Below are 19,279 nucleotides of genomic sequence, written 5' to 3'. Positions count from 1 at the left end.
CTGTCAGATAGGTATCAGAAAGATGTATATCAGGGTGCAGTATCCCAAAAGAGGAAGGTCACTAGGGGTGTACCATAGGGGTCAGTTTTGGGACCATTTTTGTTCGATTTCTATGTTAATGATATTGGGATGGGTTTAACTAGTGATATGCAGCTGTTTGCAGATTAAGCAAAATTGGGGAGAGCAATGTAGAATCAAGCTGATGTTATGGCCTTACAGGAGGACTTGAATACATTGTATAAATGGGCAGGTAAGTGGAACTTTCAGTTCAATGTTGCAAAATGTAAGATTTTGAGATGTTTATTATTATTATTATTACATAACACCTCCAGGGAGCCCAAAGAATCATCGAGGGAGGGCACCTACTCTACAACTCTTCGTTTCCACCACTCCATCAACTGCAACTACCTTCATCATCTACACCAATACCATCTACTGCTGACCACCACTAGTATTTTCACAGACAATCACAAACATCCATGCCCACGGCGGGATTCGAACCCGCAGCCTTTTGGCTGGAAAGAAGATAGACTTCTTTTCATTACTTACCAGATTTGCCGGCCAAGCAAACTGGCAAATCTGGTAAGTAATGAAGGAATTCAAAGTATACACTTGGTGGGGAAACTTTAAAGGAAGTAGAGGAGATCTAGCAGTGATGGTGGACAAGGACCTGGAATTCAGGGGTCATGTTGCACAAGTTGTGAAGACGTCACATTGGATAATGGCAATTATGTAGTGGACTGTGACATGCAGAAATAGAGAGGTTATGATGCTATTGTATAATGCCTTGATCAAGCCTCATGTGGATTATTGTGTACAGATCTGGTCACTGGGTTTTAATGGTGACCAGGATGTGTTGGAAAGGGTCCAGAGAAGATTCTCAAAGGTTGTCAGTGGTTTTGAATGTGGAGTATGAGGAAAGACTGTAAGTATGCAAGTTGCAAAGCCTTGTGAATAGGAGAAAGAGGTGGAGATATGATTGAGACATATAAGCTAGTCAGGGGTTGTTATCAGGTTGACATGGAAGAGATTTTTCATAGAATGGGAGAGAGAGAGGGGAAGAACAAGAGGCTATCACTGGAAACTGTATGAGAATGGTGTGAGCAGAGGGGTGAGGAGCAGGTTCTTTGCATGGAAAGTGGTTGATGAGTGTGTTGTGAATGTAGGCACATTAAATCAGTTTAAGGCGCAGATGATGAAGATTGTGTGAAATAGTGTGCATCTCCAACAATGAGTCTCTGACTGCATGGAGGTCAGATGTTAATAATAATAATGTGGTGTATAAGCTGCAGAGGAGGAGAATAGATAATATATTGATTAGATGGATCGGAGATTGGCTCTCTGAACAATACCATCATGATGAAGTAGTGTCTCAAAAAAGGAGGGTAACCAGTTGCGTGCTCCAGAGTTCTGTTCCTCGGCCATTGTGGTTTAACTTGTTTGTAAATGTTATAAATTAAAGATGCCAATAAATTATATTCTTGGTTTCATCCTTTATCCAAATGTATGCAAACAAAGTTTGCACATGAAGTAACTTCATGACTGGGCAACTCATATATACAGGCTAATGACTTCACATCAATTGCCTTACTATCCCATAATGCAAAATACATATCCTTACAAGCATGAATAATGCTATGCATTATCCCAGTCTTGAAGTTACTTCATGCGCAAACTTTATTTGCTTGCACTTGGATAAAGGATGAAACCAAGAATATAATTTCTTGGCATCTTTAATTTATAACATAACCAACTGGAAAAACTTGTATGTAAATGATATATCATGTGGACTAAGTGAGGATCTTCAACTGTTTGCTGAGGATGCAAAGTTGAGGAAAATGATAAGTAGTCCCACTGATGTTAATTCCCTTCAGGATGATTTGAATAAACTTTTGACTTGGACAAAGGAGTGAGGATGTAGTTTTAATAGATGTATGTAGATGTACTTCAATACTGAAGTAGACTTCAGTTTAGAGGGCATATTGCTAGTGTTGCAAAGGCTGCACATCATAGTGCTGCTATGATAAGAAGTACTCTAATATGTAGGGATAAGGAAGTGGCTGTGCCACTGTATAAAACACTGGTCAGACAACACTTGTACTATTGTGCTCAAATCTGGTTGCCTGGTTTTCAGTGTGACGTGGAAACATTGAAGAGGATTCAGAGATGAGTAGCTAAGACAATATCAGGACTTTGAAATGCTGGCTATGGAGAGAGGTTGAAGAAATGTGGATTGCAGAGTTTAGTGGATAGGAGGAAAAGAGGTGATATGGTAGAGACATTTAAGTTAGTGAGAGGATTTTATCGGAGTAATCCAGATGAGATTATAAAAATAATAGAAGATGAAAGGGGAAAAACCAGAGGTCATCCTTGGAAGTTATGTAAGAGTGTGGTGAAGAGGGGTGTGAAGAGTAGATTTTTTTACATGGAGAATTGTCAATGAATGGAATGCATTACCAGAATAAATTGTTAATGAAATTAGTGTTAAGGATTGTACGATTTAGTATGATGAATATATTGTCAGTTGAATGAACTGACTCTGCCTATAATGACTCTGCCTACACCATGGAGGGTGCAATAATAATAATAATAATAAAATTCCTTCACACTCCTAGCATTCACAATGCATTTTGGTAATGTCTTCCACTGACTGATCAAATTTCCATGTAAAAAATCTACTCCTTACACCTCTCATCACATACCTCTACTCAACTTCTAGTGGTGGCCCTTCCCATCTTCCACTCTTTTTATCATTCCTACCATGTTAATCCAAAAATTCCCTAACTTAAGTGCCTCTAATCATATCACCTGTTTATCTCAACCTCTCTCCATAACTAACTTTCCAAAGGTCTAATATTGCCTTGGTCACTCATCTCTAGACCTACTCTAATGTTTTCACATTTCTATGATAACAAGGTGACCAAATCTGAGAGCAAAATAATCCCTATTTTTCAATGTAAATATTGTGATCTGCAGGTTTTGCAAAATGTGTCCTTAATTTTCAGTTCATCTAAGGTGTCAAATCTCATCCATTTCCTAAAACACAGTTCTACCAATACAGAACACAGCCTTATAACTTTATACTACAAAGTGCAATACCTTGCACTTATTAATATTAAAACTACAACCCTCGTGTTTGTTTAACATTATGAAAGTGTGAAAGAGTGGGGCTACCCAGTTCTGAACCAAATGATAAAGTTAAGGCCCAGTAGTAATGCTAAGCACCCTATACCAAGAGAGAACACAGTGGGACTAGTATGAGTAATTGTAGCATGCAACACAAAGACTAAAGTCCTAATTAGGCACCATCTAAGTTAAAAAAAAAAAAGATGTTAATTTGGTCTTAGAATGACTGTCTCTCAAATCTTTCATAGATTTACACAGTCATACTTGTTGAGGTTTACAGTATGTTTCAGAGCTTCTGTTGATTCCAGGAACAACCTCTCTGACTTGTAAAAGCTTCTGTGCAGTACTTTTGTTTTTTTCCAATTGATCCTGTGTGCAGGGATATCCAAAGCATGGTCTGCCAGACCCGACTTGCCATAGCGAAAGTGCCGGATATATTTTTTGTGTTTCACCGAGGCGGATGTCCACAGTTCTTCCTATCTGTCCATAGTAGGCTCGATGACATGAACAGGGCACTTCATAGACTCCTGGATGTGATAAAGGAAGAATCTGTCCTTAGGTGAATGGATGAGAGTTGCCAATTTCACATAAGGTTTAAACACAGTGCATAGTTGGTGTTTGTTAAGCACCCTAGATATCTTTTCAAATGTGCCTTTAATGAATGGGAAGGTGACAGTTTTGTTGTAGTCTTCTGTGGTAGATAGTGGGGGGGGGGTATTTGTGGTGAGCATTTAGTATTTTATCTATCTTATAGGGATTATAGCCATTGGTCAGGAAGGTGTGACACAGGTGAGAAAGTTCAGCAGTGAGAGCAATGTCATTGGAACAAATTGCTCTAGCTCTATGGATTAGTGTTTTTAAGATACCATATTGTTGACAAGGGTGATGGTGTGATTGTTTGTGTAAATATTTCCCTGTATGTGTGGGTTTTCTATAAACTGAGAATGATAAGGAACCTTCTGGAAGACATGTGATAAATGTGCCCAGGAAGGGTAGACAGTCATTGGCTTCCACATCCGGCACTTTCACTATGGCAAGTTAGATCTGGCAGACCATGCTTTGGATACTCCTGCACACAGGATCAATTGGAAAAAAAACAGAAGTATTGCACAGAAGTTTTTACAAGTCAGAGAGGTTGTTCCTGGGATCAACAGAAGCCCTGAAACATACTCCAAACCTCAACAAGTATGGCTGTATAAATCTACCAAAGATTTGGGAGACAGTCATCCCAAGACCAAATTAATATATATATATTTTTTTAAACTTAGAATTAAAATTAGGACTTTAGTCTTTGTGTTGCATGCTACAATTACTGATACTAGTCCCACTGTTACACTAGATTGCAGTTGTCTCGCTACTGTAACAAACTTTGTTTGTATGCTCTGAAAATGCTGGATATAATACCAGCGAAATATTAGCATTTAAGTTAATAAATAGTTATTTTCTTATCAATCTGTGTTCACATCTATACCGTTAAAATCCAATCAACATGTGTGACAAACACGTAAGCCTTTCCACACAATTAAGGGATCTGCACTATGAATTGTTGGAATATCCATTCTATTCCCCAGATTTGGCTCCCTCTGACTTCTATCTCTTCCCAAAACTAAAACACTTCCTTGCTGGTCAGTATTTTTCTTCGAATCAAGAGGTGATTGCAGTTATAGAGGGGTATTTTGCAGATCTTACTGAGAACCATTACAGGAATGGGATAATGGCGCTGCAGCATTGCTGGAATAAATGTATTAGTCTTAAGGGAGATAATGTTGAAAAATAAAAATAATTTTGAAATTACAAATTCGTTTTTTATTTGTTAGGCTGAGAACTTTTCTGACCACCCTCATATATATATATATATATACAGTCATACCCCGACTTACGCGAATCTGGAGTTACGCGATTTCTTATATGTACATATTCCTGTCCCACCTCACCACTAGTCGTATCTTTCCGGCGCCGGCCACATTTGCCAGTGTCACACATGCTGTGAACAAGCACTGACGTGGTCTTTTGCGTGGTCTCCATTCATACACGATTTTTATAGTCTACAAACCTTGCAATTGTTTAATGTTATGTTCTTGATAAAAATTTTATCACATAAAAAATAATTATGTCGCCCAAAAGAAGCAGGTCTAATTCTTCTACAGCTAGCAAGAAAAGAAAAACATTCAAAGCATACTATGCACGCCGTTCGTTTGCAAGTCTGAATGAAGCTATGAGGCAAAATGAGCAACTGTCTGTTAAAGAGTTTGGAAATGGTTTAATGTTTTAGATGCTGTAAGGATTATCAGAGATTCTTGGGGTGTCTCCGATATCGGAGACACCCTTCAGTAGTGAAGAGTCTCCAATATTGGAGACTCTTCGCTACTGAAGAGACCGAAACCTCAGATCCAGTTTTACCAGAAAAGCACATGACAATTGCAAAATTAACAAAAGGTCTCAGCTTAATTAAGAAAGGTTTACAGATTTTGGAGGCCATAGATTCTAACGAGGAATGAATTGTAGCCACAAGGTAAGGAATAAAAAATCATTGGCTTGCTATGAAGAAATTTTGCGTGACAAGAAAAAGACATTATGCCGTCAGACGAATCTATTAGATTTTATGAAACCGTCGACATCAAAATAACTTTCTTTTTTTTATGTACGAAAAACTACAATTATGATTATATTTCTTAAAAAATATAGGTGTTTTTGTAAACCTTTGGTCCCAATTGTATGTTTGTATATATAAATTACATGCAAAATTATACCCCGAGTTACGCGAATTCGACTTACACACTTTTCGTTGGTCCCACCTACCGTGTAGCTTCGGGGTATCACTGTGTGTATATATATATATATATATTCATTTTTAATATAAACTGACTAAAAACCCGAGAATTATAACAAATAGAAAGATATTAAAAGACATTGAAATTAATTCCAATGCTGCTGAGTGTCTTCTGATATGCTTTCGTAAGTGCACAATTACCCTCGTCAGAAGGTAATTATCAAACAAATAGAAAGAATATCTTTCTATTTGTTATAATTCTCAGGTTATTAGTCAGTTTATATTAAAAATGAACATATCCCAACCCCGAGTTAATAGTAGTAGTCATCATTTCCCTTCTGACGAGGGTAATTGTGCACTTACGAAAGCATATCAGAAGACACTCAGCAGCATTGGAATTAATTTCAGTGTCTTTTAATATCTTTCTATTTGTTATAATTCTTGGGTTTTTAGTCAGTTTATATTAAAAATGAACATATCCCAACCCTGAGTTAATAGTAGTAGTCATATATATATATGTATGTATATATATACAGGGTGTTCGGGATAAATTTGACATATTTATAATTAATTATATTTTTCCGTAAGTTACATGTATTAACACACACTTCTCTTCATTTAAAAGTTTGGACCCTTCTTCATTCATATACAAGATGTCAGAAAGGATGGATAGCTGGAACCCACCTGAATCATGGAAGAGAATAACTTGTATCATGATGATTCGTGCCCGCCATCAAAATAAGGATATTACGACTGCTGCCCAATGCTCCCTGAATACAGTAAAAACAATCAGGCATGAACTAGAGACTTGCAATGGTGACTACGAGGATGTAGCAAGAAGAAAGATCCCTAGCAGACGATCTGATTGCGTTCGTACAGCAGAATTCCTCGCAAATCTGCAGGAACAGGTGTTGAAGAACCCTGGCATTGGAATTCGGGCTTTGTTCGTGGAGTTGCTAACTGTAGTCAAGCCCTGGATAACAAGGGTAGCCAATGGTAGGCCGTATGTATGGCAGCAGGATTCAGCCCCTTGCCACACCTCTGGGAAAAGTCAAAAATGGTTGTCTGAAAATTTCTACGACTTCACCAGTCCAAATGTTTGGCCTCCAAACTCCCCAGACCTTAACCCCATGGATTATTTTGTATGGGGCGCAGTTGAAAAAGACACCAATCGCACTTCCAGTAATACAAAAGCCCAGTTAATGGATAAAATTAAAACAGTTTTTGCGGCCCTTCCCAGGGAGACTGTAGCATCAGCTTGTTCGAGGTTCCGAAGCAGAATTGAAGCTGTGATCGATGCTAATGGTGGTTATTTTGAGTAAATCTTGTTGATAGTATTGTAATTAACTCTGCCTGTAATGTTTTTTTGTCAATTCATTAAATTTAATAGATACAAAGAAGATTTTCTTTTTCCTTACGAAACTGTCAAATTTATCCCGAACACCCTGTATATATATATATATATATATAGATATAGATATATGTGAAGGTTTAAGAGTGCTCAATCTAGTAATTGCATCAGAGTCTATAACAAATATGACCATGTTGCCACCAATCGTTGAGAGTAATCATATGATCTTACCTCCTTGACCTGGGAGGTGGCTAAATGTGTGGAATTTTCAGTAAAGACAAGGTATATGTGAAATTACATAGGCTGGTAAGTATGACAAGCTTAGGAGATTGCTTGGATCAATGCCATGGCATGCAAAACTGCAAAGGCTGGATGTTGATAGTGTATGGGAAATGGTAAAGGAGTGTTTGAGGGTGATAATGGCAGACTGCATACCTAGATTGAGGAGAGTAAATCAAGTGGGAGTTAAATGTTTGAATATCATCATTAAGATGGAGCTGCAAAAAAAAAAAAAAAGAAACATTAGTGAAAGGAATGTAAGGAGAAAGGTGACCTGCAGGCAAATTAACAGTCCAAGGCATAGGCCAGAAGGGTAACTAGTGTGGTAAGAAAGGCAAAAGCAGATTATGAAAGGAAGTTAGCAATGCAGCCTAAAGAGAATCACAAACAGTTCTTTTGATTTGCTGCAAGTAAAAGAAAGAACGTATATGGCAGAATGGTTTTAATGAATGCCGATGGTAGGGAGGTAACTGAACCAGTTTTGTGGTTTACAGAACTAGTTGATAAGTGGAAAAGGGATGATATGATTGAGACATACAAATTACTCAAGGGTTTTTACAAGATTAATTCAGAGGAAATTTTTCAGAACAGATGCGGTGGTGGGAGAACAAGTACCATCCATGGAAACTGAGTAAGAGTATAGTCAGCAAGGGTGTTAGAACTACGTTATGTGTTTAGAGAGTAGTGAATGAGTGGAATAGGTTGCCAGAATCTGTTGTGGGTGCCATGACTATGAATATGTTCAAAGCAAAGTATGATAGATACTGCACAAATGTTGGATAGTTCTTGACATGATGTTTAAGGTCTCCCTTGATGAGTCTAAGGACTCCCTGGAGTTGCCAATAATAATAATAATAATAATGAAAATATTTTTCATTTTTTCCCTTTCAAAACAGTAATGTTCATCATATTCATAAGGGTAGAGTATTCTAGAAATACAATAAAATGTGAACTGTCAAAAAAAAATTAATAAATAAAAATAAAATAAAATAAACACCCATAATGCTCAAAATCAGACTAATGACTGCTATATTTCTTATATAAGCATATACTTGTACATTTTATTTAGTGCCAACATGTTTTTCCCAATACTATTAAGATAAATGTGTTGCATCATGGGAGCATACCAAAATGTTTTAACATTTTTCTAGAACATTTTTAATGATTTGCCAATAGTCAATAAGGTACTTAAAATATAATTCCATGCATTACTTACTTTGTAACTTTGAATATCCTGAGTAAACGCAGAGCCCTTAAAACGGAAAGGCCAAAAGAGCCCTCACGAAGGCTTGACCATATGACCTCGAACACACTGCCTAATATGACCTGAGAGAAAGACCAATAAAATTAACTGATGATTTATTTACTGTAAGTATGGTAGGTCTTTGTCATTTGACTTTTTTTTTTTTGCATGCTGATTTACTGCTGAGTTTTGAGATTAAGTAGCTGCTTTAATTGTTCTTAGTGTGTAAGATAAAGTTTAATGAGCTCACATTCACTAGTGCATAGGAATACCTCAGTCTATAGTCTGCAAAATTTTAAAAACATGCACAACTTGAAAGTTACTCAGCTATTTTAGAATTTTTTCATAGTAATTAATTCTATTGATCTGTGGTACAAAATACCTTTAATTAATATTTCTGACTACTGGCCACAATTATATATCATTATGTATATCTGCAGTTGTGGTTAAGGAGTGGGAGAGACTGCTGAGAAATGGAATACAGGATTTGGTTAAAAGACATAGGATTCTCTATAATAGTCATTGGTTTGTAAAAGGTAGGTCCTACCTTAATAATCTACTTGCATTTTTATGATAAAGTGATGAATGTGTTGGATAATGAAGATTCATATATGGCAATTGTTCTTGGACTTCACAAAAACATCACCATATCACAAGAAACAACATGACAAGTTCCTATACAAGATGGGGGAAGATGTATTTAAGAGTGATGAATAGCGAACTGCTATCTGAGTGATGCCATGAATTGAGAGGATTCAGAGAGGTGGTCAGTGGTATTTGGAATGTGGAGGGCAAAGACAGATTGAGGGAGTGTAGATTGCAGGGCAACCCACTCCTCACTCCTCTGCTCACACCCTCCTTATGTCAGGTTGACACATAAGAAGGGTGTGAGCAGAGGAGTGAGGAGTAGGTTTTTTTCGCATGGTGAGTGGAATGCATTGCCTTTGTGCATGTAGACACATTGAATCAGTTGGGCACAGCTGAATGGGCTTTGTGTGTGATAGGGTGAATTTCCCAGGATGAGTCTCTGACTTCATGGAAGTCAGATGGTAATGATAATGATATAACATAACAGATATCATATTATATATTGCATATTGAATAATACATCTGTTATATTATGCTTATATGGCTCTCTATATAAGCATATAAGCATAATATAACACTTATTCCACTTGGTGAAAGTCCATTGAAAGTGGTTGTTGAAAAGATAAATTTTATTTCTGTAATAAAGTAGCAATCTTGATTTGAGTTTTGGTGTAGTTTTGTTTATTTTTCATAGCTTAGCATAACTCAGTGCTTGTAGAGCTTTGTGTGTTTGATAGAGATGTTTCTTTTATTATTTTTGAAATGATTAAATGACAGCTTGGAGCTATAACTTGGAATGAGGTGTTAAGCAGAAAGGAGATAAATACTGCATGGGACCTGACCAAAAGATTTTTAACAACACTGATGTGCGAATGTATTCTGAAGGTCAAAAGATTGAATAAAGTAAGTGTGAATAAAGGGATTAAACATGAAATTTGGAAGAAGAGGATACAGTGATGGCAGTACAAGATGAATAATTGTAGCAATCAATGACATGAGTAGTATAAAGAGTAGGCCAGGGAGGTGACTTGGTTGGTAAGAATAGCAAAACTATAGCAAAAATCAGAATAACAGGTGAGACTGGAGATTGGTTTGCCACTAGTCAAGGCACAAGACAAGGGGACCCAATATCATCAATCATCTTTATCATACATCTGGGAAGAACTCTAGATAAGATTAAAGAAGAAGGTAGAGGCATTTCAATAAATGGAATAAGAATAAACTACCTCTGCATTGCAGATGACATCGTCCTGATTGAAGAAGATGCAGCAAGGCTGGAATAGATATTACAAACACTATACACAGAAGAAAAAAGATATGGACTAAATGTCAACTTTGAAAAAACTAAAACAATGATATTCGGACAACAGGAGTTACTGAAGAGAGTTATGATAGACAGATTTCAACTGGAAAATGTGGAACACTTCACATATCTTGGATGCCACATGATGCATGACTTGGACCCCCCCCCCCAAAAAAAAAGAGAGAAAAATTAGAATAGCCAGAGCAACAACTATTTTAAAAGCCATGGACAAAATATGGAAGAGCCGAGCTATAAAGATGCAAACTAAACTGCGCATCGTAAAAACCTGTATCTTCAGCGGCATGCTCTATGAATGCGAGGCCTGGGTACTCCTGAGAGAATCTGAAAGGAGGATATTGGCATTTGAGAGGAATGCTATAGAAAGATCTTGAGAATAAGCTGGATACAGAAAGTGACAATGAGGAAATCTAGAGAGACAAATACAACCAAAAGAAAACCTGATCCAGAAAATAATCAAAAGGAAAATACATCTATTTGGCCATATATGTAGAATGAATGATGAGAGAAAATTAAAAATGTTGCTGTTTGGAAACCCTCAAACCCCCCCCCCCCAATATGAGACTGGCTAACTCAGCCAGTCTCATGGTGGGGGGGGGGGGGGAAGTTGAGGGTTTAAAAGCTGCTTATGTCTTAAATAGGATTCAAATCCAAGTTTTCCCAACTGATGAACAAAACAATTCTAATAAATGCTCTGGAAGCATAGGATGCTCTGATAAACCTTTTACTATTTTGATAAAGGGTTTCTACAGCATGTGGAAAAAGAAAAAAAAAGTGAAAAAATTGACCAAAATACCAGATTCTGTCTGCTAAATCAGTTGCAGTATTGACTGCTCACTGAACAAAAGCTATTAAAAGCTACTAAAAATTCTGGAAGACACCAGTGCTCATTGCAGAAGTGACCAATCAACGAAGGCCATTGAATAAAATCACACACAGGAGAAACTAATCATATCCTTTCTCAATCATCAGAATACTTAGCTGTGTATGGTACACTTAAGTGCACTTAGTACCAAATATTGCTTAACCTCTGTGCGGTTAGCTTAGTGGCTTTGCGCTTTGCAACCATATGCCTGGGGAAGGCATGTCCTAAGTTCGATTCCCGTCGATGACGCGAGGAGCTGAAGGATCTTCCTCAGCCATAGCCAAGTTAGCCAGTCTTGGGTGTGGAAAGCAGATTTTTTCCGCCAGTTTATCTGGGGTTTTTCATCCTGCAAGCAGGCAAACCGGCTCCGTGAACACACGTGGTTTACAGTCAGGAAACTGTTTACTACAATTATACACTTAAATGTTTAACATACTGACCCAGCCATAGGCCTGATTCATCAGCTATGCCGGTTCCGAGCCTGGATAAAATTTGGGGGGGGGGGACTGAGATGGTGCCGTACCTCCCCGTAAAGGGAACTCATGGCAGTTGTATCATCATATGATAATTAATTAATTGCTTACACTTGGATAAAGGATTAAACCAAATATATAATTGACAGCATGGCCAATGAAAAAAAACTTCCATCAACTATCTCTAATCCAGAGAATTTTAATAACAAGGTGTGACACCCTTTGGTAACTCATATATGGAAATATGACCTCTCCAAAGGTTCACCAGAGGTGGTGATACCTTTGTATCACCACCTCTGGGTCTGGCTCCCACTGATGAGACCTCAATAAAGGTCAAAACCAGTCTGGGTTGTGACCCTTCCCTTAATGCATAGCATTATACATGTCTGCAAGGAGATGTGCTTTGCATTATGGAATACTAAGGCAAATGATGAGAAGTTATACCACCTTTGCCATGAGTTGCCCCAGTCCTGAAAATACTTCAGGAGCAAACTTTGTTTGCTTACACTTGGATAAAGGAATAAATCAAATATATAATTGGTAGCATAGCCAAGTGAAAAAAACTTCCATAAACTTCAATTAGTATAAATACAATTTTAATACAAACTGTTTAATACAATTATACACTTAAATGTTAATATACTGAAGTGTGTAAAGTACCACAGCACTTTAGATGTTGTGGTACTTTACACACTTCAGTATATTAAACATTTAAGTGTATAATTGTATTAAACAGTTTGTATTAAAATTGTATTTATACTAATTGAAGTTTATGGAAGTTTTTTCACTTGGCTATGCTACCAATTATATATTTGGTTTATTCCTTTATCCAAGTCAATTCAATTACATCCCTATTTTCTAAAATAGGGATGTAATTGAGATTAAAGTAATATGACTGGATCATTTTGATTTGATGGCAGGGCACAACTTTCTGATTTACAAAGTATACCTCCTTGCATTACTTTTTTGTTTTGTCTTGTTGATGCACATACTCCATGTTTCACAAGTCCAATTAGGAAAAAGTAGGATTGACTTGGATTGATAAAGGATCAGTCCTAATAAAAGATTGTGTCTTAAACTGTTCTAATTAGAAAGAAGCAATTTATAATGGTAAAACACAGAAGGTGTTTCAAATTAAAGTACCCTTATTTAGAGCAATGTGTGTAGAGAGAGAGAGAGAAACAGTAGAAGAAATACCCTCAAACTTGGAGGATACCATAACCAGATTATGAGGAAGAGATTTTAACAATAAAAAAAAGAAAAAAATGTTTAAAAATGACCATTAGGGGAAATATGGCGCTATGAGCAGGAGGAAATTACATTAATGTGAACTGGATGGTAAGTGACCGTGAAATGATTCAGAATCAATGACAAACAAAGTTATATGATGATGTTTATTTTGTTCATTTCATAACATAATTTGATACCAAAATCATATCACATAGAGCTGACATGCTGAAGGAGCTGTCAAGAAGATCTGGATAATCAATGAAGGTGATGTCAATGTGTTGGTCTTTGTGCAGGACCAGTAGCTGATACTACTGTATATCACTGTCTACAGTGAAATGCAACTGATCTGTCAAAAGGTTTCACACATGATGTGCCATTTTGTATTTCAAGTCTGCAAGTGAAGAACTTTGGTCTGATACACCTGCTTTTGAGGAAATCCCAAAGCCTAAAGTCACAGGGTAATGTTAAGGTCTGGTGAATACAGTGGCCACTTCACGGAAAATTAGCAAATAATTACTCTATTCTCTGAGAAATGTTGATACAATAATTGTTTAACTTCACGTTCTATGTATGGAGGTGCTCCATGTTCAGGCATCCTCTTTGCTGCAGTTGCAGGATGACAAAACTGTTCAACATGTCCTGATAACATGCAGCCATGACTGTGCAGGTCACAGGTCCAGTTCGATGGATTTCTTTGAAGAAAAGCAGCCTGATAACAAACTTAGCCATAACATCTGGAAAAGGATATTAAACAGCTAAAGGAGAGAGATTGGCTGATGATAAGGAGAAGGAGGAAGTTAATCTTATAAAGAAAGAATCAAAAGATAGTCGTATATCAGTGTATGGGGGACTCAATCATTGGATGTGTGATTACTAATAAAGTGCAAAAAACATGCTTTCCTGGTGGAACAATGAAGGAAATAACTGATGCGTTACAGAAAAGGAAATACCGGGCATCAAAATTAGTGGTAGTCATGGGCACAAATTTTCCTCTTCTCCCTTAGTTGGGGAGAAGAGGAATATTATTAGAAACGTGAGGAAGTTGTTACAGCAGGTAAAGAAGAATAGTGTTGTTAGGAAAGTCGTAGGCATATTGCCCAGATATGATAACAGTGAACTGAGAAGGGGAGTGGAGATAATGAAGAGTAATATGGCTGAGTTATGTCAGGCAAAGGGGGTTCAATTTATAAATCTGCAGAGTGAATTTGAAGGGAAGTTCAAATGGTATAAAGTTGATGGATTACATTCAAATGGGTTTGGTGTTTGGCATTTAGAAAGGCTATTGTTTTCTGAGATGGCACAGAGTCAAGAAGTTAATGTAGCAAATGATCAGAGTCTACCTGTGAAACAGGATAGCACAAATCAAGAGATTATACAGCAGGAGGAAGATGGATATGAGGTTGAAGATGTGGTTGCAGCAGCACAAGGTGATGGAATGCATAAAGGTAAGGATGAGACAGGTAATAATAGAAATCACAGTGAGGATCAGGGAAACGTGAGTGGTCAAACCGAAGAGAGTGGTGTAGTATAGCAGATAGAATAGAGAATGTTGGTGCTGGTTGAATGGCCTCAAAGACACAGCGATTGCTATGTTTATACACAAATGTAAGGAGTATTCGAAACAAGAGAGCTGAGTTTCTGGCATTGATTGAGACAGTATGCCCAAAAGTAATTGGAATAAGTGAAACTTGGTTGTCTGATGAGGATGTGATGTCGGAAATAGAATCAGAAAGATATATAATTTTCCAGAAGGATAGAGAAGTGAAAAGAGGAGTGGAGTGCTGTTACTGATTGTAGAAGAATTGTGTTGACAACGTGTGGAAGTTGATAGTGCATGCACAGATTTTGAATCTGTGTGGTGCGAAGTTGAAATAAACAGGTTAGTATATCTGATAGGATGCTGTTATAGGCCAGGCAGTGCAGAGAATACTGATTGTGAAATGTTTAGGCAAATTAGTTGGGCATGTGAAAAGAAGGTGATCCTGATTGGAGATTTTAATTACAGGAATATAGACTGGAAGGAGGAGATAGTGTATGGAAACAAGGAGAGCAAGTTTGTGGAATTTCAGAGAGATAAATATCTTAAGCAGCACGTGATTGAAGCAACCAGAGGATTTAAACTTACTCACAAACTTGCTCTCCTTGTTCTCATACACTATCTCCTCCATCCAGTCTATATTCCTGTAATTAAAATCTCCAATCAGGATCGCCTTCTTTTCACATGCCCAACTAATTTTGGATTTGGTGATAACTTCACAAGATGTAGTTGTTAATGAAGTGTTGACACTGTTGCTGGTTGGTGAGAGTGATCATGAGGTACTTGTTTCAGAAGTGATGAAACAAGAACTGGTCACTGCCAAAAATGGATACATGTGGAAGTATAAAGCAGGTCATTATAGGAAGCTTTGTAGTCAGTTAGCATCAGTACATTGGGTATATGAGCTGAGTGGAAAAGATTTTGACAATGCATAGAAACTCATAAGGCAGTAGCTGACAAAAGCAATATATGACTACACACTGAAGGTTAAGTGAGGAAATAGAGTGGGAGTGAAATGGATGAACAGCGAAATCAAGCAAGCTGTGCTGGAAAAGAAAATGTTATGGAGGAGGTACAAGAAAGCTGGTGGTGATCAGATCCATGAAGAGTATAAAGTGCAGGCTAGAAAGGTGACGAGCATGGTAAAGAAAGAAAAGGTGCAGTATGAAAGAAGATTGGCTAGTCAGGCCAAGGCTAACTCAAGGGAATTTTTCCACTACATGGCAAGCAAGAGGAAGAATAATTAAGGCAGACTAACACTGGTGGATAGTCATGGCAGCAGACTAACAGCTGCGTATACCATACTACTATAAATAATCCAGTATAATATATAGAAGAGAGGCAAGTATTAGGAGAATTGGAAGTGAAAGAAACAGAGGTGTATAGATGTTGGTTGGGTTACATGTGAATAAGGATGTGGGAATGGATAACATATATCCACGTATTCTTAAGAAATGTGCACCACAGTTGGTTATGCCCTTAACCTGGTTATTTAATGAAAGTCTTGCAGTGGGGTTCCTAAAGTGTGGAAAGAAGGCAAAATAATACCACTCTACAAGCATGGTTCTAAGACAGAAGTCTTCAACTACAGGCCAGTCTGTATAACTGCAGTTGCGGTCAAGGTGTTGGAGAGATTGGTGAGGAACAGAATACAGAACTGGATTGATGGACAAAACATTCTTTATGATGGTCAACATGGATTTGTAAAGGGTAGGTCCTGTTTTACTAATTTACTTGCATTTTAAGATAAGGTGGCGAGTGTGTTAGATAAGGGAGAATCATATACAGTGATATTCTTAGACTTTGCAAAAGTGTTTGATTGATTACCACATGATAAGTTGGTGTACAAGCTGCAGACGATGAGAACAGATAGTATATTTGTTAGATGGATCAGAGATTGGCTCTCTGAAAGATACCAGCAGGCTGCATATGATGGAGCAGTGTCTCAAAAAAGAAGGGTAACTAATGACATGTCCCAGGGTTCTGTTTTTGGGCCTCTGCTGTTTAACTTGTTTGTAAACGATATATCATGTGTACTGACTTTGGATCTTCAGTTATTTGCTGATGCTGCAAAGTTGGAAAGAATCATAAGTAACACTACTGATGCTGAATCCCTTCAGGAAGATTTGAATAGACTCTTTACTTGGACAAAAGAGTGGGGTTGTAGTTTTAATATCAAAAAGTGCAAGGTGTTGCATTTTGGAGTGCAGAAATACAAGGCTGTGTACTATATCGATGGTGCTGTACTGCAGGAAGTGGATGAGACTAGAGATTTGGGAATGACGGTTGAGAGTAGACTGAAGTTTAGAGGGCATGTTGATAGTGGTGCAAAGGTTGTACATCGTAGTTCTGCTAAGATAAGAAGTACTCTAACATGCAAAGATAAAGAAGTGGTTGTGCCACTGTATAAGGGACTGTCAGACCACACTCGGACTATTGTGATCAGATCTGGTCACCTGATTTTCAACATGATGTGGAAACATTGGAGAGAGTCCAGAGACGAGTGATTGAGACAATATCAGGAGTTTGGAATACTGGCTATGGAGAGAGGTTTAAGAAATGTGGATTGCAGAGTTTGGTGGATAGGAGGAAGAGAGGTGATATGATAGAGACGTTTAAGTTAGTGAGAGGAATTTATCAGATTCATTCCAGAGGAGATTATAAAAAGAGTAGAAGGTGAGAGGGGAAGAACCAGAGGTCATTCCTGGAAGTTATGTAAAAGTGTGGTGAAGAAAGGTGTGAGAAGTAGAGTTTTTACATGGAGAATTGTCAGTGAATGGAATACATTACCAGAATGAGTTGTTAATGCAAGGAGTGTTAAGGATTTTAAGATTCTATATGATAAATATATTGTCAGTTGAATGAACCACCCACAATGAGTCTCTCGACTCCATGGAAGGGGTAATAATAATATTATGACCTTTAGCAAATGTAAGGGAACTTTTTGAAATGTACAGCGATTCTTTATACCCCAGATGTGGCAGTTTTTTTGTGTTTACTGTCTTACAAACATGAAAATGAACTTTGTCACTCCACAGGATGTTCCAAAGCTAATCCTTTTCCATCTCCATGAATGTTCGAAATGTCAATGCAACTCAGACTGGCATTTCCTGTTTGCTACTCTAATGTATAACAAATCTAATTTGTTATACACAACATGCTACAGCACATGAACTGCATGAATCTACAACATTCTTATTTCACTACTCAACAACCAGAAGTCATAGTATCTTCAGTCATTTGCAAAATTTCAGATTTATGCCCTCTTCTTGGTTGGACTGTCAATATGCTTGTCTCTTCATATCAACAAGCCATATGCCACATGGCATTTGGTGTCACTAGCGTTTTATCCAGTCTTTACATGCCTATTCCTATAGAAAAACTTCACAAGCAAGGCATGTTCAGGCCAAGTGAGATCCAATGCACAAGTCAAATCACTGTAGAGTCAGTGTTGCTCCTTTGTTTATACTGCCTTATGTTTCACATGGTATGCAAAATTAACTTTCTTGATCACAGTCACTCATTTTTCCACTATCACTCATTTTTGAACTATTTTTTTATAATTATCAAAATCTCTTCCACATGAATGCTAGAGAGAATGTGACATGAGATTCGGAAGTTGAATTTGACTGGATGAGGAAAGAGATGAAATGGATGCGGAATGAAAATAAGAAAATTCGGGTAAAAACTATTAAAACTAATCATGATGGCACGAAAGAGTTAACAAAAGATAAGCAAGTGGCATTATATGGTGAATCCATTATTAAAGGTGTGCTAGATGATAGGTTGCAAGGTATGTTTTCCAGGGAGTAAAATGATTAGAGTGATTGAGGCACTGGATATGAGGAGGCAGCGAGCAAAGCAGTTGATGGTTTTAATCAGCATGAATGATTTGACAGAGGACAAAGAGCAGGTCAGAATGGATGCCAGAAGGCTGCTTAGAAGGATAAAAGAGAATAGTGTGACAGAAAGAGTAGTCAGCGCATTGCCTAGGTATGACTGTGGTGAGATGAGGCGAAGAGCAAGGATTATGAATGATATGCTGGCTGAAATGTGTGAGGAGATGGGAGTACAGTTTGTTAATGTGTGGAATGAGTTTGAAGGAAGAAGTGAACTGTATTGGAGCGATGAACTGCATTTGAGTGGTTATGGTGTGAGTTGCTTGGAGAGATTGCTGCAAGGTAGAGAAGTGAGTAGAGTGAGAGAGAATGAATCAGATCAAGCGGGAAGTGATGTGGAAGAGTAGGAGAGTAAGACAGGAGAGATTGAAGAATTGGAAATGAATGAGGAAGTGAGTGGTATGAGTACAGAAAATGAGAGAATGGGTGTGCAAGCGGAGCAGGGAAACGGGGAAGCTCAGGGTGGACAGGGGTACACAGCATGAGTAAGGTGGATGCTCCGAGAGGAGGTGAGAGCAAGTGTAGAAAGGAATGAGATGACCTGGGATCAAGAGGAAATAGTTGAAACTGAAAAAGGTTTTAAAATGAATAAGTAGA

The 19,279-nt window shown here is 37.7% G+C and overlaps 1 protein-coding gene across 1 annotated transcript in view; it reads right to left on the bottom strand.

Annotated features, from left to right (window-relative positions):
• Nucleotides 1-19,279, bottom strand: part of LOC150100847 (voltage-dependent calcium channel type A subunit alpha-1-like) — a 1,659,894-nt gene that overhangs the window by 1,240,409 nt on the left and 400,206 nt on the right. Inside the window, exon 16 of the mRNA XM_090401918.1 lies at nucleotides 8,743-8,852. Within this exon, the coding sequence (XP_090258044.1) occupies nucleotides 8,743-8,852 (110 nt within the window). The remainder of the gene's footprint in view (nucleotides 1-8,742; nucleotides 8,853-19,279) is intronic.

The sequence above is a fragment of the Typopeltis vanoorti genome, chromosome 12 (assembly GCF_054136105.1).
Source record: "Typopeltis vanoorti isolate ZY-2024b chromosome 12, IOZ_Tvanoo_1.0, whole genome shotgun sequence".
In the NCBI taxonomy this organism is placed as follows: Eukaryota; Metazoa; Arthropoda; class Arachnida; order Uropygi; family Thelyphonidae; genus Typopeltis; species Typopeltis vanoorti.
Note: the sequence above shows the minus strand (reverse complement) of the source record. Positions and strands in the feature narration are given on the sequence as shown.